At 40.5% G+C, this 24,306-nt stretch overlaps 1 protein-coding gene across 4 annotated transcripts in view; it reads right to left on the bottom strand.

Moving 5' to 3' along the window:
* The window catches only part of myo1b (myosin IB), a 267,061-nt gene that overhangs the window by 71,933 nt on the left and 170,822 nt on the right, over window positions 1-24,306 (bottom strand). For all 4 annotated transcript variants that reach the window (XM_060827383.1, XM_060827384.1, XM_060827386.1 and 1 more), the window contains exons 8-13: window positions 22,367-22,465; window positions 10,718-10,821; window positions 5,114-5,261; window positions 3,836-3,954; window positions 2,595-2,681; window positions 1,016-1,081 (exon numbers count right to left, since the gene is read on the bottom strand). In XM_060827383.1, the coding sequence (XP_060683366.1) occupies window positions 1,016-1,081; window positions 2,595-2,681; window positions 3,836-3,954; window positions 5,114-5,261; window positions 10,718-10,821; window positions 22,367-22,465 (623 nt within the window). The remainder of the gene's footprint in view (window positions 1-1,015; window positions 1,082-2,594; window positions 2,682-3,835; window positions 3,955-5,113; window positions 5,262-10,717; window positions 10,822-22,366; window positions 22,466-24,306) is intronic.

The following is a 24,306-nucleotide window of genomic DNA, read 5'->3' as shown; positions in this document are numbered from 1 at the left end:
TCACTCTTTAATCTACTATACTTGGAAATATAAGTCGAGGATAGGCATTCTATCCTTAATTTGGATCTTTTAACTTTAGTATCACTCTGGGTGAATCTGCATTGTACTTTTGCTGAAGCCAATGGAAGCTTTATAATCTAATGTACTCTCTCCATCAGTGTTTATTAATAACGAAGTTTGAGGGGTGATTTATTGATCTGGCATTCCAGGTGGGACCTGATAGTCTCATGACCACATGCCAAACATTACTCATTATTAGATGCACAGAATCACACAAGTACATTCACTCAAAACTAAAGAAAATGTGTGAAACCACATGAATTAAATACTTCAACATAATTTTCTTTCCTCACTCCTAAAATCCTAGTGCAACTTTAGATTTTAATAACTATAAATGCAAACTGTAAATGTCATATGAAAAAGTAATTTATAAATAAGATAAAATTTAGCATTGTTGCTAATTCTGTGCAAATGATGCAGAAGTTGATTTAGAAAAGTAACAATAGAAGAAAACATGAATTGCTGGAAAACTTATTGATTGATGTATCTTAAATTCAGGCAGCTTCTTGAAATCTAAACTTTCTGACATGTACTGTGTTAAATGTTATGAATTATCTTTAAAATCCCAATTTCCATTTCCTTCTGTCAGGTGTACATCAAACTTCAAAGATGCTGTTGACTTTGTTAGTACCCTGTGCACTAACCAAGATGAACAAACAGCCTAGTCTCAGGCCTCCACATGATAAACGAGTCACTTGCAAGTGACCATTCATAAGTCAAACTCATATCAAAATACTTTCAAGGGGTTCTGACCCATAAACAAATAAGTTGACTGTAAATGGTGCAGTCATTCTCAATATGTACACTGTCAGTGCTGATATGGAGCACCACAATATAGCACACTGAGCTGAGACTTTCAATAATCAAATCCTTTTCAAAAGTGAACCAATTCCTGTAAATTAAGAGAAAAAGGTTCAAAATCAATTTTTAAAAAAAGTCAAACTTTACAACTTACTTCAAAAATTTCAAAACCATAAATATCTAACACTCCCATCACCTTCTTCCTCACTTTGCTTTGCGCCTGTAGAAAAGAGCAAAAGATAAGTTCGAAAAATAAATATGAACACGTCTGAGAGCGCTTGTTAACATTTCCCATGCACATACAAATGAACGGTTATGGTTTTCTTTCTCTAATCATGCAAAATTTGCTAAACTCATACCATATACTGGCGGTAAAGATTCTCCTGCCCAGTTCTTACATTATTAACTTGAAGAAATGTTTTGAGTAAGGGAATGGACACAGTAATATCTTAAAGTTTTGTTAAGTAGATCTTCATTTTGACAGTCTGCATTTTCCCACTCTCCACTTCCCTAATGTCCCCTGCAGACACAGATAGTGTTACCTTTTTAATGCCTTTGAGCGTAACACCTGGAAATGTCAGTTCTCAAATATAGTGTTTCTTAAACTGGGGTCCACAGAGACTGATTGCATACAAGCAGCACTTGCATAGAGGGGCTTAGTGAGAATCAATGTTGACCACTTTGCATGTGGTACAAAGGTTGACAGTCCAGCTATTGAAGGGAGCCACTGAGAGTAGCAAAACAAATTGGCTGGTAGACCTGCATTTACTGAGGCCAGCAACATGCATCAGATATGTCCACCTTGGTTCTAGTGACAGTACTTAATAAACACATTTAATTACACTTTAATTCAAGAAAGCAGCCCAAAATATAAATTCTGCCAGGTATTATGATTACCATAAGTAACCTGAGTCAAAATCCTGGAATTCCCCCTAATGGCATTGTGAGTCAACTCACCGCAAGTGGACTGCAGCGGTTCAAGGCGGCAACTCACCACCATCTTCCCAAGGGCAACTAGGGATGGGCAATAAATGCTGGCTCAGCCGTAATGCCCACATCCCACAAATGAATAAATGTTTCAAAATTAATAACTTAAATGGGAGCAATCTATTATATGGATTCCACGGTTTTAAAAACATTATTTAATCAAAACTTTTCGAAAGCCACTGCTCTAGAGGACTGCAATAGAGAAATGGTAAAAGCAATGGAAGAACAGAATAACTAACTCATTATCACAAATACACAAGGGTGTAAGCTAACATTGAAAACATTCTCAGTCATCAACTTCCATTAAAAAGTGTTTTTCAATGAAATTAAACATTTTTGTCCACATTAATAAGAGATTATACACTAAACAGCAGTCAATGCACCCCACTTAAGACGTAAATACATTTTCACATGGCTCATAACTATCACTTTCAGTGGAGAGATATCTCATTCCTGTGATGACTCAACACTCAGCTTATCATAAAAGACTGATTTTACAGAGCACCAGCTCTGAGCTGTTCAAACAAAACAGACATTTGAGGCATTTCAGTTGATTCAAGAAAAAGATATCCAGAAATGGAAAATTACACTGAGACGATGGGACCTTTCAATCATCCATGCTCCTTTATGATAATGCTTAACTTGGATAAAATTTCACAACAGCTGTTCATAACATACAGAGGGTCATTTGGTTGATCATATTCTTGGGTACCAGCACATAGGCATCAGTGAACTTTACACAGTACCTTAATGCTCTCATTGATTCTGTTCACAAGCCAAGTGAACAAACGATTATAAAGGTTTTTAGCCAAGGCATCACGTGCATAATAAGCCTGAAAGAGAGTGAATAAAACAATGAGATAAGTATGACTTGGAGGTACCGATGTAGGACGGGGGTGGACAAAGTTAAAAATCACACAACACAAAGGTTATAGTCCAACAGGTTTATTTGGAAGCAGTAGCTTTCGGAGTGCCACTTCATCAGGTGGTTGTGAAGGAGCAGCGCTCTGAAAGCTAGTGCTTCCAAATAAACCTGTTGGACTACAATCTGGTGTTGAATGAGATAAGTGGTTTTTACAAAGATGGACACTTCTCTGATCAGCTCTGTGATGCAGCAGAGTTGATAGCTTTTTTTCAACCTCTGTTACAACAAATATGGTGCATTTTTTTTTGACTTATCCAATACTTTCCTGGATGACCTCAATCCTATATATTCTGTAAACAGATTACCCAAACTTCTGTTACTTGTGTTCTATTAACACAAAGTCTCATTTTAGCCATCACTGGTGTCCTTGCCAACTTACAATGTCACCCAAAAGTCTCAAGTCAAAAAACACATCTTTAAGCCTTTGCTTACTTCTGTAACTTGCTTTAATCCTACAACTCAGCCAGAATTCTCCACTGTCTGACTCTATTTTAAAAGTACATCTGCCTCCCTTCACAACTAAATTGGGAGCAGTGCCCTTATCCTTTGTGGGCGGCACAGTGGTTAGCACTGCTGCCTCACAGTGCCAGAGACCTGGGTTCAATTCCCGCCTCAGGCGACTGACTGTGTGGAGTTTGCACATTCTCCCCATGTCTGCACGGGTTTCCTCCCACAGTCAGGTGAATTGGCCATGGTGTTAGGTGAAGGGGTAAATGTAGGAGTATGGGTGGGTTGCACTTCAGCGGGTCGATGTGGACTTGTTGGGCCGAAGGGCCTGTTTCCACACTGTAAGCAAACTAATCTAAATCTAATCTAATATCCAATGGGGTCTATATTCTACTACAGAACTTCTGTAACCTCTTTACAACTTACTATTTGAGAAAGATTTCTTCCTCTTACTTTCTTTGCCTTGTACCCATATATTTCTGACTGAGCTTCAATTTTTATTTTCGATGTTAAAAAGATACTCTATATATGCAAGTTACAAAAACACACACAAAAAAAACCAAGTGTAGTTATGCTCCTGTCATGGTGCATATTGTAAGTTTTTGGCACACTTACCTGGGCCACGTTTAAGGTTGTTGAAACTTTCTCTTGTTTTGCCTCCACAGTTCGGAAACTAAAGGCTCTTTCCAGGACAGCTTGATCTTGGCCCAGTAGCTCACAGATCTCTTTCAGTTCTGCAAATATAACATGCAACAGAAACGAAAGAATTGCTGACACAAGAATTTCAAAAGCCAAAGGTTAACTACCTAATTTTACCAAGCAACCTCTACTGAGTGTTCAAATATCCCATGTTAAGAACATTTTTCCTAATCTTAATGTCTTAATATTTTCTTCTTTTAGGTTGCTACAATGTTGAAGTGGATCCCTGTTCCTCATCCAAAATTTTGGGCCAATTCTTGGTTACTTTCTTATTTGTTTTTTGTGACAATGATCCCATTAAACATCATCACAGGCCGAATCAGCCCCACCAACTGGGGGAGGGAATCTGCTATCTACAATTCTCCATAGCTCTTGTCAATGCTAATTCACGATGACCCAATTAGACATTGAGATGCCTCTGACCAAAGAATTCGGCTAAATACTGTTTCCTCTTCATTGCAATGTGGTCCTCATTCTTACTGTTGAGCACCAAATTGACAAAACTCAGGCAAGAACAGGCAAATTTCAAAAGACAGCTGAAAATGTGTTGCTGGTTAAAGCACAGCAGGTTAGGCAGCATCCAAGGAATAGGAAATTCGACGTTTCAGGCATAAGCCCTTCATCAGGAATCAGGCTTATGCCCGAAACGTCGAATTTCCTATTCCTTGGATGCTGCCTAACCTGCTGTGCTTTAACCAGCAACACATTTTCAGCTGTGATCTCCAGCATCTGCAGACCTCATTTTTTACCCAAATTCAAAAGACAGTCGAGATTAGATTTAATTAACTAAACTTTCCAACTCTATGCCTGGAGTGTAAGCCCTCCCACTTTGGCAGGTTTGGTGGTGGCCAGTGCATTTCACCAGGTTGTAGGGAGGCAGAGAGGGATCCCATCAAATTGCCACCTCTACTATAATTACATCTGTGGTGGTGAGGCTGTTTGAGGCTCCCTGCTGCCAATTGAAGCTCTTTAGAGGCCAATTAATAACCATTTAAGGATCTCAACCTGCCACCATTGATTGGCAGACGATGTAGTGATCATCCTGAAAAGAGCTATCACAAGGACCCTGCTACCTTTATCCCAGTTTTGAGAAGGAGCTTTCACTTTAACAATTATCATGATACTGAAAAAGACATAAAAGCTGGCACAAACAACTTAGATCAAAACTTGGGAGCTGGGCTCAATTTCTCCTACCATTTTTGTCTTGGATTCGGCTCTCATCTAAACCGTTTACTCGAGACTCTGGCTTGAATTCAATGTTTCCCAGCTTTAACACTGCAGCCACCACTTCCAGCACCAACTCAACTTCATCGTCCATGAAACCAACAATCTGCATGGCATTCTGCAGGAGGGGGAAAAAACACAGACTCAAAGGAATGTGGAAGAAGCAGGGCTTCAACTGCCATTTTTCAGCCTTATGATGAACATTAGAAAACATTTTCTCACACCTGTAATTACATAGGAAATGGTTCTTTGCAACAGGCCTTATTGGAGTTAGTCACAATGTTTGTAATTCCCTGCAATTTACTGTACCAGAACAGATGTAAAAATTAGCTGATCTCTTGGGACGAATGCAATCTTTATATTTAACTTCCAGATGTTGACTTTCTTGCCTATTTAAAATGATCCAATAATGCCTGGTGAGAACAAATTTGCTGTGCACCTGGTAACAATGCTTCCTGCTGCTCGTCAGCAAAGTATAAATTAATACACTTTTGGACATCAAAAGGTCATATGCAACCAACAGAGAAGGAATGAAAAGGGCACGGATCCCTGGCAGCACTCCTATCCTTTATCCTATTGTTACATGTCAGAAGCATTAGAAAACTATCTTGTAACATTTTGTGATTTTAAAAAGACTTCACATCAAGTAGAACTGCTGTTTGTACCTATTGGCAAATAAATGCAGCACCATATCACTAAACTATCTGAGCAATCCATTGTCCTAGCACTAAAAACACCTCATTCAGAAGGATATAGTCATTACAATCAATATTTTAAATTTCAAGAGTCATAGAAATGTGCAGCATGGAAACAGACCTTTAGGTCTAACCCGTCCATGCCGACCAGATATCCCAACCCAGTCGAGTCCCACCTGCCAGAACCTCCCATAAAAGGAACCACAATACGACATGCGGCAATATTAATGTGATATGCAATCAATCACTTTTAGAAGGAATTTCATCCTGTCGGTGACTAGCAGCAATCAATAAAGTTTCCATGCCCACCTCAGGAAAGGCCTGCGTTGAAAGGCCTGTATTGGGTGACCAGTGCTATTTGACATCAGGCCAGCCGATGTTGGAAAACCTGCAAATGCTGTCACAAGACAGCCGCAACATGACCTCCCAAACTCCTAATCTCAATACACTGACCAATATAGGAAAACATGCCAAACGCCTTATTCACTATCTTGTCTACCTGTGACTCCACTTTCAAGGAGCTATGAGCCTGTGCTCCAAAGTCTCTTTGTTCGGCAACACTCCCTAGGACCTGACCATTAAGAGTTTAGATTTGCTGTTAAGATTTGCTTTCCAAAAATGCAGCACCTCACATTTATCCGAATTAAACTCCATCTGCCACTTCTAAGCCCATTGACCCATCTGATCATGATCCTGTTGCAATCTGAGGTAACCTTCTTCACTGTCCACCACACTTCCAATTTAGGTTGGTTAGGCCACTGTTGGAATATTGCATGCAATTCTGGTCTCCTTCCTATCGGAAATATGTTGTGAAACTTGAAAGGGTTCAGAAAAGATTTGCATGGATGTTGCCAGGGTTGGAGGATTTGTGCTATAGGGACAAGCTGAATAGGCTGGGGCTGTTTTCTCTGGGGCATCGGAGGCTGAGGGATGACCTTATAGAGGTTTACAAAATTATGAGGGGCATGGATAGGATAAATAGACAAAGTCTTTTCCCTGGGGTTGGGGAATCCAGAACTAGAGGTTTAGGGCAAGAGGGGAAAGATATAAAAGAGACCTAAGGGGCAACTTTTCCATATAGAGGGTGGTACATGTATGGAATGAGCTGCCAGAGGAAGTGGTGGAGGTTGGTACAATTGCAACATTTAAAAGACATTTGGATGGGTATATGAATAGGAGGGATTTGGAGGGATATGGGCCAGGTGCTGGCAGGTGGGACTAGATTGGGTAGGGATGTCTGGTCAGCATGGATGGGTTGGACCAAAGGGTCTGTTTCCATGCTGTACATCTCTATGACTAAGACTGTAATACACCTACTTTAAAATAAAGAGAGGCCCTACAGCCCTCACTGTTTACACTCCAACTTAAGCAGCACCCCCACTTCCCTGGCCCCCATAGCAGACATTAGTGGTCAAGTGCAGCGGATATCTTTCTGCATTATGCAGAGCACCATGACAGGCTACTATTCATGTCCTGTTCTGGCAGATTAATGGACTGACACCAATTTGTTATGGCTGTTCCTCTGTAGGTCCCAACAGTGAGTTTGGGACAAAATCACTAACTTGCCCCATTTTCAATCCAACAGGTCTTGCAATCAATATTGCATAAACCAGTAATCTCCATTACTACTAATAAAACCGTCACTATGTACCAGCATCAGTAATCTGCAACTCCCAAAAGGAACCTGCTAATAAAATAATTGCAAGTTTTTTTAAAGTAGAAGTCTAATTTGATAGGAGGAACACGGAGGATGGGGAAATACCATTAAATAATACTCTGAACATAGAGGTCAATGAGAACATTTGAGCACAGTACTGTTAAAATTCAGAGGCTGTAGTACTATATGTTAAAGCTGATAATAAACACAAGTGCAAGAAAAAACGCAAAATTAAAATTGCCAGACAAATCTCTCGGGGGCACATTATAAAGCAGTTGAACTTTGCATGAAACTCACATTTCTGGTTAGGCAACAATTATACCCTTTATGTACTGAAATCCTGTCAAATTATGCAACATAAATTCTCATTCGGTACAGGATTTTTTTGAAGTCAGTGGGCTGTGGCAAAAGGGATTTCATAATTTGCTAAATTCTGAATATTGTTAAATCTGCAGGATTAAGAAGAAAGAGCAGGCAAGTCAGTCTGACTAACTAGATAGGTTACCCACTGCTGAATGAAAAACAATTCAGCATCTGCAAATTAGTAAATGCAAGTTGACTGTAAACACAAACAGGCAATTGAACACAACTCAACGCACAGCAACCCCAGCTGAAACTGAGAAACTTTCATGAATTTTGTTGTGGAATTGTGTCACCTTCCACAGATACTGCCAAAATCTGCTGTGTATTTCCAGCATTTTCTGATTTCGTTACTTTTCCTGTACTGTGTCTAACAGAGGTGATCTTCTTCTAACAGGTCTTACTTTAGACCTGAGTTCTTACAAATATTATTCAAAAGGTCTGAGCAGCTTAATGCTATTAAAAGTACAAGGTGCATTGTCAGTTGCAATAAGTACAGACTGGGGAACAGCTATGCACACATTTCTTCTAGAAGCTTCAGTAACTCAAAAGTTAAATTAACTAAATAGAAATCCAACACAAAACAAAAATACTAGCATGTGACCACATGATATCTGTGCTCTTTGCATTACAACATAGTTCCTTTGAACTATTAAGTTGTATGTGTAAAATTTCTAAACAGCCTCATTAGCAAAAGCAGCAAGAGTATAAGCTAGTTCAAATCAGCCTTGGTTACCCACTGCTGAGTGAAAAACAATTCAGCATCTGCAAATTAGTATATTTGAAATAAATGCAAGTTCACTGTAACCACTCTGTCTCTACGAATGAGTTAGTTAATTATTTTTGTTTCCACTGCCTTATTCAGGAAATGATCTAAATGCATGCTTTTAAAGCAGCGGTGGAAATGTACCAAATGACTTCGGGAAGGGCAGGAGGGTGCCAAGGTGCATACGAAATAGGCTTACCTTTACCCCTGTAAGGAACTGCCTGTGCCACAGCATTTTTCCCATTCACTGGCACAGCCCCATGATACCACATCATTCAGACCAACTCACCTGATTTAAACTAAAAGATTATTCTTTGTTATAGAGAGCAACCAAATGTCACCCCACTCCCCCCATGTAAGTCAACCAACCACGCGTTCAGTGGCCGCAGCATTGTGCAGGAGAAAGAGAGACTGGACCACAAATATGGAGTAAACGTCTGTCCACCACCCCTTCGTCCAACACCAAGACAGTAGTCCAACATCCTAAGGCAGAAAGGATGGGCATCCTATCCACTGCTCATCCAACCATATTCTGAAGAGCCGGTTTATGCTCCATAAACTCAAGAAAATGTATTCAATCTAAAGGGAGAGACAGACAGACAAACACACACACACACATACCACACACTCACATTCAAGTCAGAATGGGTGTCAGGTGCCATAAAGAGAGAGACAGAAAAAGAAAGGACTATGTCTTCCATCTAATTGTTTTGATTTTTAAGAACAGTTCTTTTTCAAAGTTCAATTAAATACCCATCCTGTAACTCATTGATAATTATAGAAAACTATCAATGCCAATTTCTTACATCTATGAGAGTAACGTTCTAACACTGAACAAAATTAAAATGAAAAAAACGTACTGACGTATGTGCGCCAACATCCAGAAATTTAGAGAAAATGCACAGGGGATTAAATGCACTGAGTCAACTCCCTCAGCCCAGTGGCTGAAAGATGCGGTCCAAAACTCTCCAGGTATTGGGTCTCATGTCATTTCACAGAATCAGTTTTGTTTTTAATTTAAGCCCACTTGGAGTAGAAGGTTGGGCCACTGCTGGTATGACCACAACCTCCAATTAGAAGGGTTTTATAAAGATAACAATTTGAATGTAATAAATATATAAAGACTCTGAAGAGTGTAGATTGAAAGTGATGTGAATAAAGTAATTACGAAGGGGAAATTGTTTTCAATGAGGGAGCCTCCTACATATGCTTTGCAGATAGGAATAAGGGGTATGGGTGTGAATGCAGGCTCAAAGTGAGGGAAGTAACAATGGAGGGCAAGAAGCAGGGGTGACAACAGGGCAAGTTCTCCATATGGGCAGAGATTAGGATAACATTAGGAATGTGGGAGGTGGCGAGATAAAGGAGGGTGGAACGTTGGTGACCTGGGGTCACATCAGGGGTTTGGGGCAGTGATGGAATGGGAGTTACGCAACCACTATTCTCATAACAATCCCTGAAGATACTGATAGTTCCTTGCCCTGTTACATAACATTTGAACATATCCCATCTTTCACCTGAAGAGAGAGAAAATAAAAATCATTAGAAGCTAGAGAAAATAGAGAGATAGAGGTGTGCAGATTTTTTAAAAAAAGCAAAGGCACAGGGACAAAGACAAACAGTAAATTTACACAAACCAATGGCAGGCAACAAGAGTGTCAACTATGTGATGAAAAGAAAGTCAAAGTCTTTACCCTCACCATCCACAGCTCCAAACTGCAAGATGCATGTGAAGTACAATAGAAGCAAATACAATGGATGCTGGAGAAATAAACATAAAAATGCTTGAAGCAAAGCACTACCTGCTTATCTGCTCACATGCTGAGCGTCTCCAGTATTTCTGCTTTGATATTAAAAATGTAAAGTGCACAGCAGTTCAGACATCCAGAGTTAACTGCGATATACCATCAGCATTCAACAATTTACTGCAAGTTATGGCAAGTGACATCACTTAAATATACATGGTTGTATTGTTCTCAGAGTTTAGTTGAATCCTTCAGTGGGATTGCTGGCTCCAGTGAAAGCATTACCTAATAAAATTTGGATAGGTCAACCAATAGGACTCTGAAATTTACCCACAGTCCCAAGCATCTTACTTTGACTGTTCTGAAATTGGCAGCATCATCAACACCATTCACTTTTGCTGAATCCAGGCCCAAATAGTTGTATTGATTGAATTCCCGTTCAAGCTTCAATTGTTCTGAAAGAGGAAAGTTAACATAAGATCAGTAAAATACCCATGTTTCAAAGCATTTACATTATTGCAAAGTCTTTTATCTATTATTTCTAAAATACCAAATACCATCCTGATTTGGAACTATATCAGCATTCCTTCACTGTCGCTGAGTCAAAGTCTTGAAATCTCTCATTAACTGCACTATTGATGTATCCACACCACAGAGACTGCAGCAATTCGATGCAGATCACTATGCTCTTCTTCATGGCAATTACAGAATGCTAATAAATACTGGCCTTGCCAATAATGCTGAGAACACAGAATTTGGAAATCATACAGTCAACACCAGCAGCATCAAAAATAGTGTGTTTCTTTAGAAACTCATTTGGATTTGGGGTCACTGATCGCTAAGGAGACCTTGCACACCTTATGATTAAGGACTTTACTGTTACTTTCAAAAATCCACCAATGCAACAGAATAACCTGACAGCTCTAGTGATAATATCCCTTTATTGTGTGAACTGGCTACATAGAGCACACAACAACACAGCAGGTTGTGCTGACCTTTTCTCCTACTCTAAGATAAAACTTACCTACATACCCTTTATTTCACTATCATGCATGTGCCTATCCAAGTGTCGCTTAAATGTCTCTCATGTATCTGACTCTGCTACCACTGCTGGCAGTGCATTCCACACACCCACCACTCTCTGAGTAAAGAGCCTACCTCTAACATCTCCCTTAAACCTTCATCCAATCACCTTAAAATGATGCCCCCTTGCGATGGCCATTTCTGCCGTGGGAAAAAAAAGTCCCGAGCTGCCCACTCTATGCCTCTCATCATCTTGTACACCTCTATCAAGTCATCTCTCATCCTTCTTCACTCCAATGGGAAAAGTCCTAGTTCCCTCAACCTTTTTTCATCAGACATGCCCACCAGTCCAGGCAGCATCATGGTAAATCTCATCTGCACCCTCTCTAAAGCTTCCCATCCTCCCCATAATGAGATGACCAGAAGTGAACACAATATTCCAAGTGTGGTGTAACCAGGTCTCTACAGAGCTGCAGCATAATCTTGCAGCTCTCAAACTCAATCCCCCTGCTAATGAAAGCCAACACAGCAAACGCCTTCACAACCCTATCAATTTGGGTGGCAATTTTGGGGATCTATGGACGCAGACACCAAGACCCCTCTGTTCCTCCACACTGCCAAGAAACCTGCCTTTAACTCTGTAATCTGCATTCAAATTCGACCTTCCAAAATGAATAACTTCACAATTTTCAGGTTGAATTCCATTTGCCACTTCTCAGTCCAGCTCTGCATCCTGTCAATGTCCCAAAAGCCCTCCAAACTTTCCACGTCTCCACCAACCTTTCTGTCATTGGCAAACTTACTAACCAACCCTTCCACTACTTTAATGATTTTCTGAATTACAGCATGATGGAATCCAACATACTCTTACAAATCTCTGTATTAAACAAAGGCTGCTAATGACAGATCAGAGACTCATCACAGTCACCTGGACTCAACTGAGTTTCAGGATTTCAGATCACAGCTACACAGTGTCATTTTTTTCCAAGCAAGAGCTATTGATGATGATTCTGTAATTACCTCATTTAGACCCACCTTCTTGCTTTTTCACTTGTGTCACTAAAATCCCCTCAACGGTTTTGTCACTTAGTCTCCTCTGCTTCCCGCTGTGTCAGAGATGTTTGGTTCTGCTCTCCACCTCATCAACCTGCTGCTGTACTCGAAGAATCATCTGACTTTTCCCAAGTCTGTTGAGAAGTCATTGATCAGACTCGCTCACCATGTTGTTCTCTTAGATGCTGCCTGACCTGCTATGTACTTCCAGCATTTTACGCCTATATTACATTGTAGGGGATTTAACCTGGAGGTAATTACTTGGAAGCAAGTGTGCATGGAAGTTGAATGGGTGCATGTTTGAAGCTCCTTGGATAAATGGTGAATCAGTGAGTGGGAAATCAGGCCTTTATTGTAATCGACAAGGAGCTTCTCAATCTGCTTGCCTCTTTAAGTAATTGCCATTCGGACCTCTATTGCTGTTTGCAAATAACAACAATTGGACAAGATTTCAGCCGGCTTCTTTCCTGATCCCCAATCCCCAGAATATTACCTAGGGATGGAGTAATTTAAATATTTAGAAATTGGAACAGCACTCTCCAAAACAAACAGGGACCAGTGGTGCCATCTAACAAACATACAGACCTTCTAAAGATTTTTTGTTAACTGCAACAAACTGGTTCTCTTAGTCAAAACAAAGTGTATACTGTTCCAACTGTATTGCATCCTCATTTTGGAAGTGAGGAACATGGTGATGGGATTTGTAAAGACTTGTGTAAAGTCAATGCTGTTAATTGTACATTTGTGTTTAATTGTATACGGCGGGTGAATATTCACTGAAGATTCATGTGTTCCTCTAAACAGGAACAAAATCTGGTGGCTGAGCTAGAAGGTGCAAGCTTGTAATGTGCATTACTGTAAATAAATGTCTGCAAATTCGTGCAGAGATATGGTTCCAATTTTATCCTTCAACAACTGGTTTCAAAGTATTTAGCCAAGAAGCAGAGGTTGATTCATAAATGTTGAAAGCAAAAACATTTTTTAGAAATGAAACTAAAAATGAGGTTTTGAGTCTCGGATAGTGATCCCTTGCTGCAACTTTACAGGGCATTGGGAATACCACACCTGGAGAGTCGCGTGCACTTTGGTGTCCTTGACGGAGGAAAGTCGTTCTGGCTTTGAGGGGGTGCAAAGAAAGTGTACCAAACTGATTCTTGGGATGGTGAGACTGACTAACTGGGCAAGTATGGATTGCAAAGAATATATTTAGTAGAGTTTACAAGGATTTGGGGGGTGGGGGGGGGGGGGGGTGGAAGAGGAGAGAGAGATTCGGAGATCTCATAGAAACCTTCAAAATTCTAATTGGGTTACACAGGGTCGATGCAAGATGTTCTTGATGACCAAGAGTCCAGAACCAGGTGTTACAGTCTGAGAATAAGAGGACCGAGAGGAGGGGAAATTTCTTCACTCAAAAATTGCAGTCAGCCTGTGGAGTTCTCTGCCACAGAAAGCTATTGAGACCAAAACATGAAAGACTTTCATGAAAGCTGTAGCAATAGTTCTTAGGAGTAAAGAGGATATGGGGAGAAAGTGGGAACAGTGCACTGAGTTGGATGATCAGCCATGATCACATTTAATGGTAGAGCAGGCTCAAAAGGGCCAGGTGGTCTATTGCTGTTCCCTTTCCCTGTGTTTTGAAAATTCTAATAGTTATCATTGGAAATGGGAGAAACGAAGTATAATTTTGCAAATATAAATACTCTCCAACATTTGGAATTATCATGACTAGTGGTTAAATAAAGTGGATATGTGATTGTAGGCTGCAACTTAAAGAGAAAGCAAGGTATAAACTTCTCAATTATTTTATTTCTTACAGAAAGCAACAAAGTAAACTATTTTGAGAGCTGTATGACCAGCTGGATAACAATAGAAGGTTTAGGTTTATAGCTGAAACCTACAAGAAATATTTTTCATAAATGACTGTGAAGTTTATTCAAATGTTAATAGATTCTGAAAAATAGGTGATCATGTTCCTTTGAAGAATACAACAAGATCTTTAACAAATTAAATTAAGGACTGGCAACTTGTGAATCATGGGGTTAAGACCACAAGATGTCGAAGTAATAGGCCATTCAGCCCTTCAAGCCTACTCTGATGTTTAATGAAATCATAGCTAATCTGAAATCCCTCAATCCTGCCTTTTCCTTGTAACATTCGATTCCCTTACTGATTTAAGGGATTTACTGTCTCTCTCAGCCTGGAATATACTTAACTTCGATAGCCTTCTGCAGTAAAGAATTCCACAGATTCACCACTGAGAAGAAATTCATCCTGAGTTGTCTTAAATGTGCTATCCCTTGAGATTATGCCTCCAGCTCCTAGGCTCTCCTATAAAATGAAGCAAACGTTCCATGTGTATCCTGCCAGGTTCTGTAAGAATCTTGTATGTTTCAATAAGGTTGCTTCCCATATGAACTTTTGAGTTAGTGGATCGTGTTAAGGTATCTCACATGGGCAGACTCCTAATTCAAACAGCAGTTTGCTTTATGGAAAGGCAGGTCCGGCTGGATCAAATGTCTGTTGCTTGGAACAAAATTCCTGGGGAAACAAGCACTTCCTTTAGCCTTCCTGAGATAAAGGAGACTTTCCATGGTGACAAAGCTTCAATGATTGCATAATTTTTTAATCAGTCCAGATACCAGGCAGAGGTGCCAACAAAAATAAAGAATTAAAGACAGGCAGATCGAAGACAAACGTACCTTTAGAAAATCTGACTTTTATAGCATTTCAACAATAAGAAGTGAATGAATCTAAGGAATGCTCAACTCAACTCAGTTCTCCAGATGTGATTTGATATGTAAGGCACTGAATTGAAAAGAAAAAGTAGTAGGATTTTCTAAATCCCACGATCCACAGTAGTCTAAGGAGGACCACAATTATGTTGATCATAAGAGGTTTAGACTGGTGATACAACATCCTGGTCTCTTTCAATTGTGCAGTATTAGAGTGTGCTATCATCGTCAATGTGGGGAAAGGCTGATGCAAATGTTATGCTGATGTATTGAAATGATGAAGATTGCACAAGATTAAACAGTGTGGCAGTGTTATTTGCTTTAGGTTTGGTGATGACAATACCTCAAGGCTCTTAAGGAGTGTTGACACATGCCAAAAAGCTGACATAAACCATAAAAATAAGAGCTGATGGAGTCTCTCAGGAAATAGCTATGCTGTTGAATAAGTTTTCCGTGAAAAAATGCACAAACAATATCTGACATGGGTTATGATCAAATATAAATGGGAAATCAGGTCAATTTGCTGTTTATACAATCTGTACGTAATCATATCCTCTTAACAAAACTTCTCAGGATTGGACAGGTATTAACACTACTGGTGATGAATGGAAAGTAAATAACAAATTGCTTAAAGTTACACAAAGTTTGCCTCTCCTACTGGTTAAAGATTAAAAGCTCTGCTGGTAACTGTAAACGCGCTTGATCACGGGTAAATGGGGTTTATGGAGCAGATTGATTAGACTTGGAAAATCTGTTTTAAAAAAAGTATCAGGGACTTCATGATGTCCTACTGTAAGCCTTCTATTGGCAAGTGACTAAGATGATAGTTACCATTGATCCAAAAGGTATGAGATTCAGTCTTGGGATGTCACTACCCAGGCCAGCATTTATTGTTCAAAGGGCAGTAAAGAGTCAACCACATCACTGTTGGTCTGGAGTCACATGCAAGGGTGGTGGATTTCTTTCCCTGAAGGATATGAGTCAAATAGACTCTCTCCCTCCCCCTCCCCCAAACAATCATCAATGGTTACTTAAGAACAACCATTAGTGGAGTTTTCCATTCCAGAATTTATTGAATTTCAATTTCAAGACCAGCCATGGTGGGATTCAGACCTTGGCCTGGGGTTCAGGACTGCTGGGGGTAACCTGACAGGAGTATATAAAATCATGACTGGCATGGATAGGGTGGATAGCCACAGTCTTTTTTCCCCCAGGTCAAATACTCGGGGGTATTGATTTAAGGTGACAGGGGGCAAGTATAAAGCAAGGCTTTTTCTTATACAGAGTTATGAAATACCCTCCACTTGCCTGGCTGGGTGTAACATTCAAGAAACTCAATTCACAGGACACAGCAGCCCAACATAAATGACATCCCACTGTGATAAGTGTTCACTCCCTCCACCATTAGTGCACAGTGACAATAGTGTATACCATCTATGTAACTCAGCAATGCATTAAGATTTCTTTGAAAAGACATCCCAGACCCAAAACGTTTACTATGTAAATCTCAAACGCACCAAACCCATAATTACACCATCTACAAATCCCGACATCTCCCCAGTCACTCACCATCCTGATTTGAAAGTGTATGACTGATCCTTCACTGTTGCTGTCACAGTCAAAATTATGCTACTCCACACTTAATACCACCTCTGGGTAATGCAATGTCATATGGACTGTGTCAATTAATAAAAGTGGTTCACCACTACCTTCTCAAAAGGTAGCTGAGGATGGGCAGTAAATGTTGGCCCTGCTCGTAACATCTACATCCCATGGCTAAAGTAAAAAAAGAAAATAGACTTTTCTTTGTGAGATTTTAGATGGATCAGAGCAACAGAAAGATTTCAGTGGTACAAATGCAAATTAGAATGTGGCAGGACAAGCAGTTTAGGACATTAAAAATGGCAATAACAATTCTGACTTTCTGTTAAGCAGCTTTAATTTTTGAAGCTCTGTATAGATTGGGGATCACAAACACAACAGACAGCCTACAAGAAAAATCATTGGGGTACTGATCACAATGCTTCATCCATTTCAGTAGAACATCAGTGTCATGGTCTCCCTGATTTTCCATTATACTGGAATACATATTACAGTTTTATAATGCAATTAATGCAATGCTTGGTGTTTGTCTGCATTAAATGAAATAGTTTAGTCCATGAGCACAAACAATGTTTTGATCATTTTTAATTTGACTGTCTTTCCTAGTATGACATGCAAATTAGATCAATTTGAATGCTGTTGCTAAGTTATTCATGTAAATTAGAAACAGTAACAATGGCAGAGTGAGTTCCTCAGAATCCATGACCGCCCTTCAGTTCAGAATTACTCTTCCAAGCAAAATCCGTTGGCAATGGCTTAGCCTTTCTGAAGTTTTGTCTGCAAGCTCTGAGCAGTTTTTTGCATACAGCTTTGTTTCTTAGATGTTTAAATGCACCATGTCAGATATTTACTTGGATGTCAAATATTCCTCCTTCTGCATCCATGCATTACTGTTGTCAATTAAGGTGTGGTACAAATGATCCCCCAAGAGGACTAAACTCTGCCAATGAAGTCCATTGTTTTCTGAAGCATCACAAATTATTTACTGAAACAAATCCAAATAGTCAATACCCATAGGGTTTAACCTAAGACTAGGATGCAACTAGAAGTCAATGGCCCAGTTTGTTTACTTTATCATTGTCTCCAAAGATTCATCCCATATTCTTTGTTTTTTCAATTTATCGTCTTCTCTCCACCATCACCAACAGCCCCATAAACACCCATCAATGCCTCAAAAATCAATTCCACAGGCCTTCATTGCAGTCAGATAAGTAACACTTGTCATTTTTCAGCCTTACTAGAGCATCTCTCTTTTTACTACCTCAGTGATACAGCCATCAACAGTGAGAGGTAGCAAATATTCTCACAACATCCTGATAATTTAAAGCACCATCTGAAAATCACCCTTCAGAAGTCAAGAGGAGCATGGCTTCTTATGGCTTACTTTATGTACCAATTGTCGACATTATATTTACCAAATTCAATGCAAACCAAGGCCAATGGTTTTCTGAAATATCCCAACTGATAATGACTTTGTCATAAGATCACAAGTCTCTCCCATAGTTTCCCTCTTGAAGATGACTCTACGTTTCCCCATTTAAATGTCCTCGTGATCCAATTTTTTCTTGATTTGTTAATTGTTACTATTACTTTCCTCCATCATCTTGTTTGCCAATTAAACTGTTCAGCCTTCTGGACTCCCACAATACCTGCTTTTTATTATTCACCCCACTCCTGTCTCTAAACTTGATTAAAACCCGTTGCATCTTCATCTTTTGAAATTCTGATGAAAGATCATTGGGCTGAATTTTCCTATTTCAATGCTTTAGTTGGATTTTGGAAGTTGGGGTGGGGGTGATATTGACATGGCCAATGTTGACTTTTCTCACACAGTTGTCTGTTCTTCTCACTGATTATGCATCCAGCCTCTCTGGCACCTATCTCATGGAATGGTGCGGAGAAGCCGAAGTGCTTGCTTATGCTGGTACTTTGCAATGCTCACATTATTGACACCATAATAAAACCTAATTTCTACAGCACATCAGATGTTGGACTGTCCTTCACATGCTAGTGCTCCACAAATTCCACAGAGGACACAGAGAAAGGCATGGTCACTCCACAGTTCAATGACAGAAACAGTGGAGAGCAGGGGCTTCCATTCCTGTTGATCATAAAATAAACAAAGCCTCCAGACATTGCCAGCCTGGACAAAAATAGCAAACTGGGTGACTGCAACATCTCAGGTGAAATGCAATGCACAGGTGAATGAACCTTTGCATTTTGCAGCTTCTCCCTGTCTGCAAACCCAAGACCACTATTAACTCTGCCACTACATGTGTGTCTCACTAATGCTCATAGACTACAACTGTCACTATTGTAGGCACTGCACTCACAGAAGGGCTCTCACTCAGCTTATTCTCCCAAACTATTAATCAGGCTTGTCCTCTGTGCTTACTGCTCACTAAATGGTGAAACCCATCATCTCTCCTGCATTACCTCAAGGCTCTCACATCCAATTCCAGCAGCCTTAGTTCCTCGATTTGTTAAACTGGCCTATTGCCATCCTTACGTATAGCATTCCTACTGGCATATCTATAATCACTGGACAGGTCACACTGACCTGCAGGACAGACTGTAACTAACCCCTGGGACTGGAATCAGACAATTCTTTCCTGATAGTGTGGTAGTGTTCCATTTGATAAATTGCCATTTTGTTAAAGCAGCACACAGAGTGTGTCAGTTGTGTAAGTTTCTGCCACATGCTATAGACATGACACTGATACAGCACTGCACTGCACAGCTGAATGTCCACCCTTTGACCATTCAGTGCTCCAAACTCTGACAAACTGCTGCATTTCCCTACTTGCCAAGAAGCAATGCAAGCCTCAGAGATCAGCAGCTCCCAGGTCAGTAGAAAGTGAGTACTAACGAGGTAAATAGTACCATATGATGCACCATATGTAGATGAATGACATGCATGTGTGTCCCTATGCAGAAAGCAACCTTGCTGATGCATAAAAGGCCAAGGTGTCCCTGAGCTCCAAAGTGAAGTGTTCAAGGGCTGAAGTGATTTGTGCGTTGATTTAAACACAGCCATGATGATCCAGTGAGGCTAGAAGTTTGACAATATTGACCTGCACGGGTGAAGACTAGAAGAGGCCATTGGCCATGCAACATGTAGAGAGGCTGTGGTGAATTCCGGCTCAGAGAGGCAAGTGGTTAATTGCTTCCTCTAGGTAAATGTTCTTGCACGTCAGGAATTAGCATCCTCTAGTTTTTCCCAAAGTTGTGTACACTTTTAGCTAATAGGCCCCTTATTGCAATATGGTGTGGGCTGGAAAGCTTGGATTGGACATTCCCTGCAGCATGTTGTGGGCTGGAAAACCTGGAGTGGATATTCCCTGCAGCATGGTGTGGGCTGGAAAGCCTGGAGTGGATATTCCCTGAAGCATGGTGTGGGCTGGAAAGCCTGGAGCAGGATTCTGGCAATGGTATGTTGTAGCAGCAGAGAAGGGAAAGGTCGACTTTCTTTAAGTTAACTTCCTTTATTTTATTCTGTGAATGGCGCTTATTTACGAACCATTGTACACACTTTTATATTTTTTACTGAATGCACACGACAATAAAGGTTATTCTCAATAATGAAGATTTAAATACATGAAAAGGTAGTTGCCACTTATTGGCAAGACTTTGAACTCACCCTAAGGTTAAACCCTAAGGTGAAATCATAATTATTTTCTTCTCCTGATTTTTCTGGTTTCACCTCGTTTTCTCATCTTTGCAACCTGCTCAAGGCAGCAGATTTCCCCATTCAAATAGGTTCCTTTCTCCATAGATACGGTCACCTTTGCTAAGTATTTCCAGCATTTCCTGCTTTTATTTTTGATGTACAACATATGGGGACTCACTAGCTTAGACTAAATTGATTCAAGTATCCTAGTGGGAAAAAAACTTTGTCTCTGTAGTGATTGCAACGAGGTCAGTCAAATGAACCTCATAGAATATGAGTTCCCTGATTGGGGCTGTTAACCTGGTTCCAATCAGGTACCCCTGGCTGACAGATAAGAACCAGAAGTGTTAGACATCCTGTTCACTCCGAGTGGGGTCTGAGGGAGCCAAATCAGTGTCAAGGATTCTCCATGTGGAAGTAAAGGGTGACTTGATGATGGGATACCAGCCTCGATGGACTTATTTCAGTCTCACTTTCTACAGCAGAATGGCCTTTTTATTGAGTTGAAATGTGAACCATCCCTCTCACATGAACTTGGATCACTCATCCACTCTCAGTATTACACATCCTCCTACAGGGTCAATTTAAATCATCCCTGACATATTACAAACCACTTCTTCTTTTTCGGTCATTGCCTTGATGTGTTTGTCACCTGAAGAGGTGACACGATGGCACAGTGGTTAGCACTGCTGCCTCAACGCCAGAGACCTGGGTTCAATTTCTGCCTCAGGCGACTGACTGTGTGGAGTTTGCACGTTCTCCATGTCTGCATGGGTTTCCTCCGGGTGCTCCGGTTTCCTCCCACAGTCCAAAAAACGTGCAGGTTAGGTGAACTGGCCATGCTAAATTGCCTGTAGTGTTAGGTGAAGGGGTAAATGCAGGGTAATGGGTCTGGGTGGGTTGCGCTTCGGCGGGTCGATGTGGACTTGTTGGGCTGAAGGGCCTGTTTCCACACTTGTAAGTAATCTAATCTAAAACAAAAATGAATTTTGGTCCAGATGCTCCGGCTGCAAGAGGAGAACTTCTGTGCGTTACATGCTGCCCAGATCAGAGGCAGAGGTGGAGGAACCAGACCTGGTGCTAAAATGCTCCAGGAGTAGCTACCAAAAAAAGGCCTATGGCCTTGGACTGTGGTGGGAACTACCCTTTCCTTTCTAACCTCTCAATATTCTGGATAGGAAGTGTTGGAAGGAAAGAAATGAACTCAATATTCTAGGCTCACATATGGACAAAAATGTGAATAGTGAGACAGAAAACTGCTCATGTAGTTCACCTCACCATGAGACAATGCCTTGAAAAAAAAACCAGAAGCTAATGTCTGATGGTCATATATATCCTCTTTCTCTCTGGACAAGCATTTTGATCCACATATCTGACTTTACCACAACATCCATTGTGTGACTGTCAAGAAAAATGGCCTGGAATTAAGTGGAGCTAATTATCTGAACTAGATAATCTTCCAATCTGATGCCCACACCCTAAATCATCAAGCACTTTTCACTCAACATACATGTTTGCTAATCAACCTCGGCACCCAGACTATGCATTGATATGCATATGAATCTTTTACATTCAAACCCCTCAGGATTTCATTACTGTAATCTTCGCCAAACCTCGGATTTCTCCCTTTTTCCGATGCTAGCCTTCTGCTCACATGATTTTCATCAATCCACCAGTCACGGCTATGTCTTCAGCTGGCAAGACCTTAAGATCTGGAAATATTTCCATACACCTCTCAATCACAAAATCTTTGTGAAGTGCTTGGGACAAGTTTGCTATATTAAAGATATTATATAAATGAAAGCTGTTATCAAGGAAACAACTACAAGGTGTTCTCTGCGTGTGATGTTACAAACAGTATAGGTCTGAGTGCACAGACATTACATATCATGAAGATCCACTTGCAAAAACTGCACTTACTCAGTAAATCCTCAGAGCCTCCTGATAACAGCTGATAAAAGATGTGGAAATTCCGTTCACCTCTTGGCTGCTTGACAACACGTGACTTCTCCAGGAGATCTTTTAGAGGGGGAAAAGGTTATTTTTTTTAAAATGTGTTCAAATAGTACAATATGTTTAAAATATATTTGGGTTATTGGTTTTAATGCAAAAGTAATAGAGCACCACAAATGCCGATCTGTCATGGAAACTGCATTTTTTTAAAAAAAAGCAAGGTGCCATGAGAGACCTGGGATTAAACAAACATTATTTCCACAGGAAGTTAGTCATTTATGACCCACTATGAAAACAACGTACATACACATATGGTCCAGTTGACTATTAGGATGCAGCAAATGTGAAAGGAAACATTTGACAATCTTTCTAAATTGGAAACATGAGTGCTTTAAACGTTTTTTTTTGTTAAAAGTCCACCCATTGCCAATTGTACAGGTCATAGAGTCATACAGACGTACAGCATGGAAACAGACCCTTCGGTGCAACCCGTCCATGCCGACCAGATATCCCAACCCAATCTAGTCCCACCTGCCAGCACCCGCCCCATATCCCTCCAAACCCTTCCTATTCATATACCCATCCAAATGCCTCTTAAACGTTGCAATTGTACCAGCCTCCACGGCATCCTCTGGCAGCTCATTCCATACACGTACCACCCTCTGTGTGAAAACGTTGCCCCTTAGATCTCTTTTATATCTTTCCCCTCTCACCATAAACCACTAGTTCTGGACTCCCCAACCCCAGGGAAAAGACTTTACCTATTTATCCTATCCATGCCCCTCATAATTTTGCAAACCTCTATACGGTCACCCCTCAGCCTCCAATGCTCCAGGGATAAAAGCCCCAGCCTGTTCAGCCTTTCCCAATAGCTCAGATCCTCCAACCATGGCAACATCCTTGTAAATCTTTTCTGAACTTTTTCAAGTTTCACAACATCTTTCCGATATGAAGGAGACCAGAACTGCACACAATATTCCAACAGTGGCCTAACCAATGTCCTGTACAGCCGCAACATGACCTCCTAACTCCTGTACTCAATACTCTGACCAATAAAGGAAAGCATACCAAATGCCTTCTTCACTATCCTATCTACCTGCAACTCCACTTTCAAGGAGCTATGAACCTACACTCCAAGGTCTCTTTGTTCAGCAACACTCCCTAGAGCATTACCATTAAGTATATACATCCTGCTAAGATTTGCTTTCCCAAAATGCAGCACCTCACATTTATCAGAATTAAACTCCATCTGCCACTTCTCAGCCCATTGGCCCATTTGGTCCAGATCCTGTTGTAATCTGAGGTGTTGAAAATGTGTTGCTGGTTAAAGCACAGCAGGTTAGGCAGCATCCAAGGAACAGGAAACTCGACGTTTCGGGCATAAGCCCTTCATCAGGAGGTAATCTGAGGTGACCCTCTTCGCTGTTCACTCCACCTCCAATTTTGGTGTCATCTGCAACCTGAATAACTGTACCTCTTATGCTCACATCCAAATCATTTATGTAAATGATAAAAAGTAGAGAACCGAGCACCTATCCTTGTGGCCTCCAGTCTGAAAAACAACTCTTCACCACCCCCCTCTGTGTTCTACCTTTGAGCCAGTTCTATATCCAAATGGCTAGTTCTCCCTGCATTCCATGAGGTCTAAGCTTGCTAATCAGTCTCCCATAGGTCTTTCTGCTATAATGCACGTTTCATTAACGCGAATTAGCTATAACATGATTGACGAATTGGTGACACTATTTCTAAAGTGCAAAGTTTTAAAGCGTATATTGGTTATTGCTCTATTCTGGACACATTCATTCAAATGGTGCTGCTATTACACAATTTTTTCATAACAAGGGACTGCACAAGAACAGAACTGCCGCGTTATAGCAGAACTGAATGTACAGTTAAGTTCAATTTGA

The sequence above is a fragment of the Hemiscyllium ocellatum genome, chromosome 7, assembly GCF_020745735.1.
Source record: "Hemiscyllium ocellatum isolate sHemOce1 chromosome 7, sHemOce1.pat.X.cur, whole genome shotgun sequence".
Taxonomy (NCBI): Eukaryota; Metazoa; Chordata; class Chondrichthyes; order Orectolobiformes; family Hemiscylliidae; genus Hemiscyllium; species Hemiscyllium ocellatum.
Note: the sequence above shows the minus strand (reverse complement) of the source record. Positions and strands in the feature narration are given on the sequence as shown.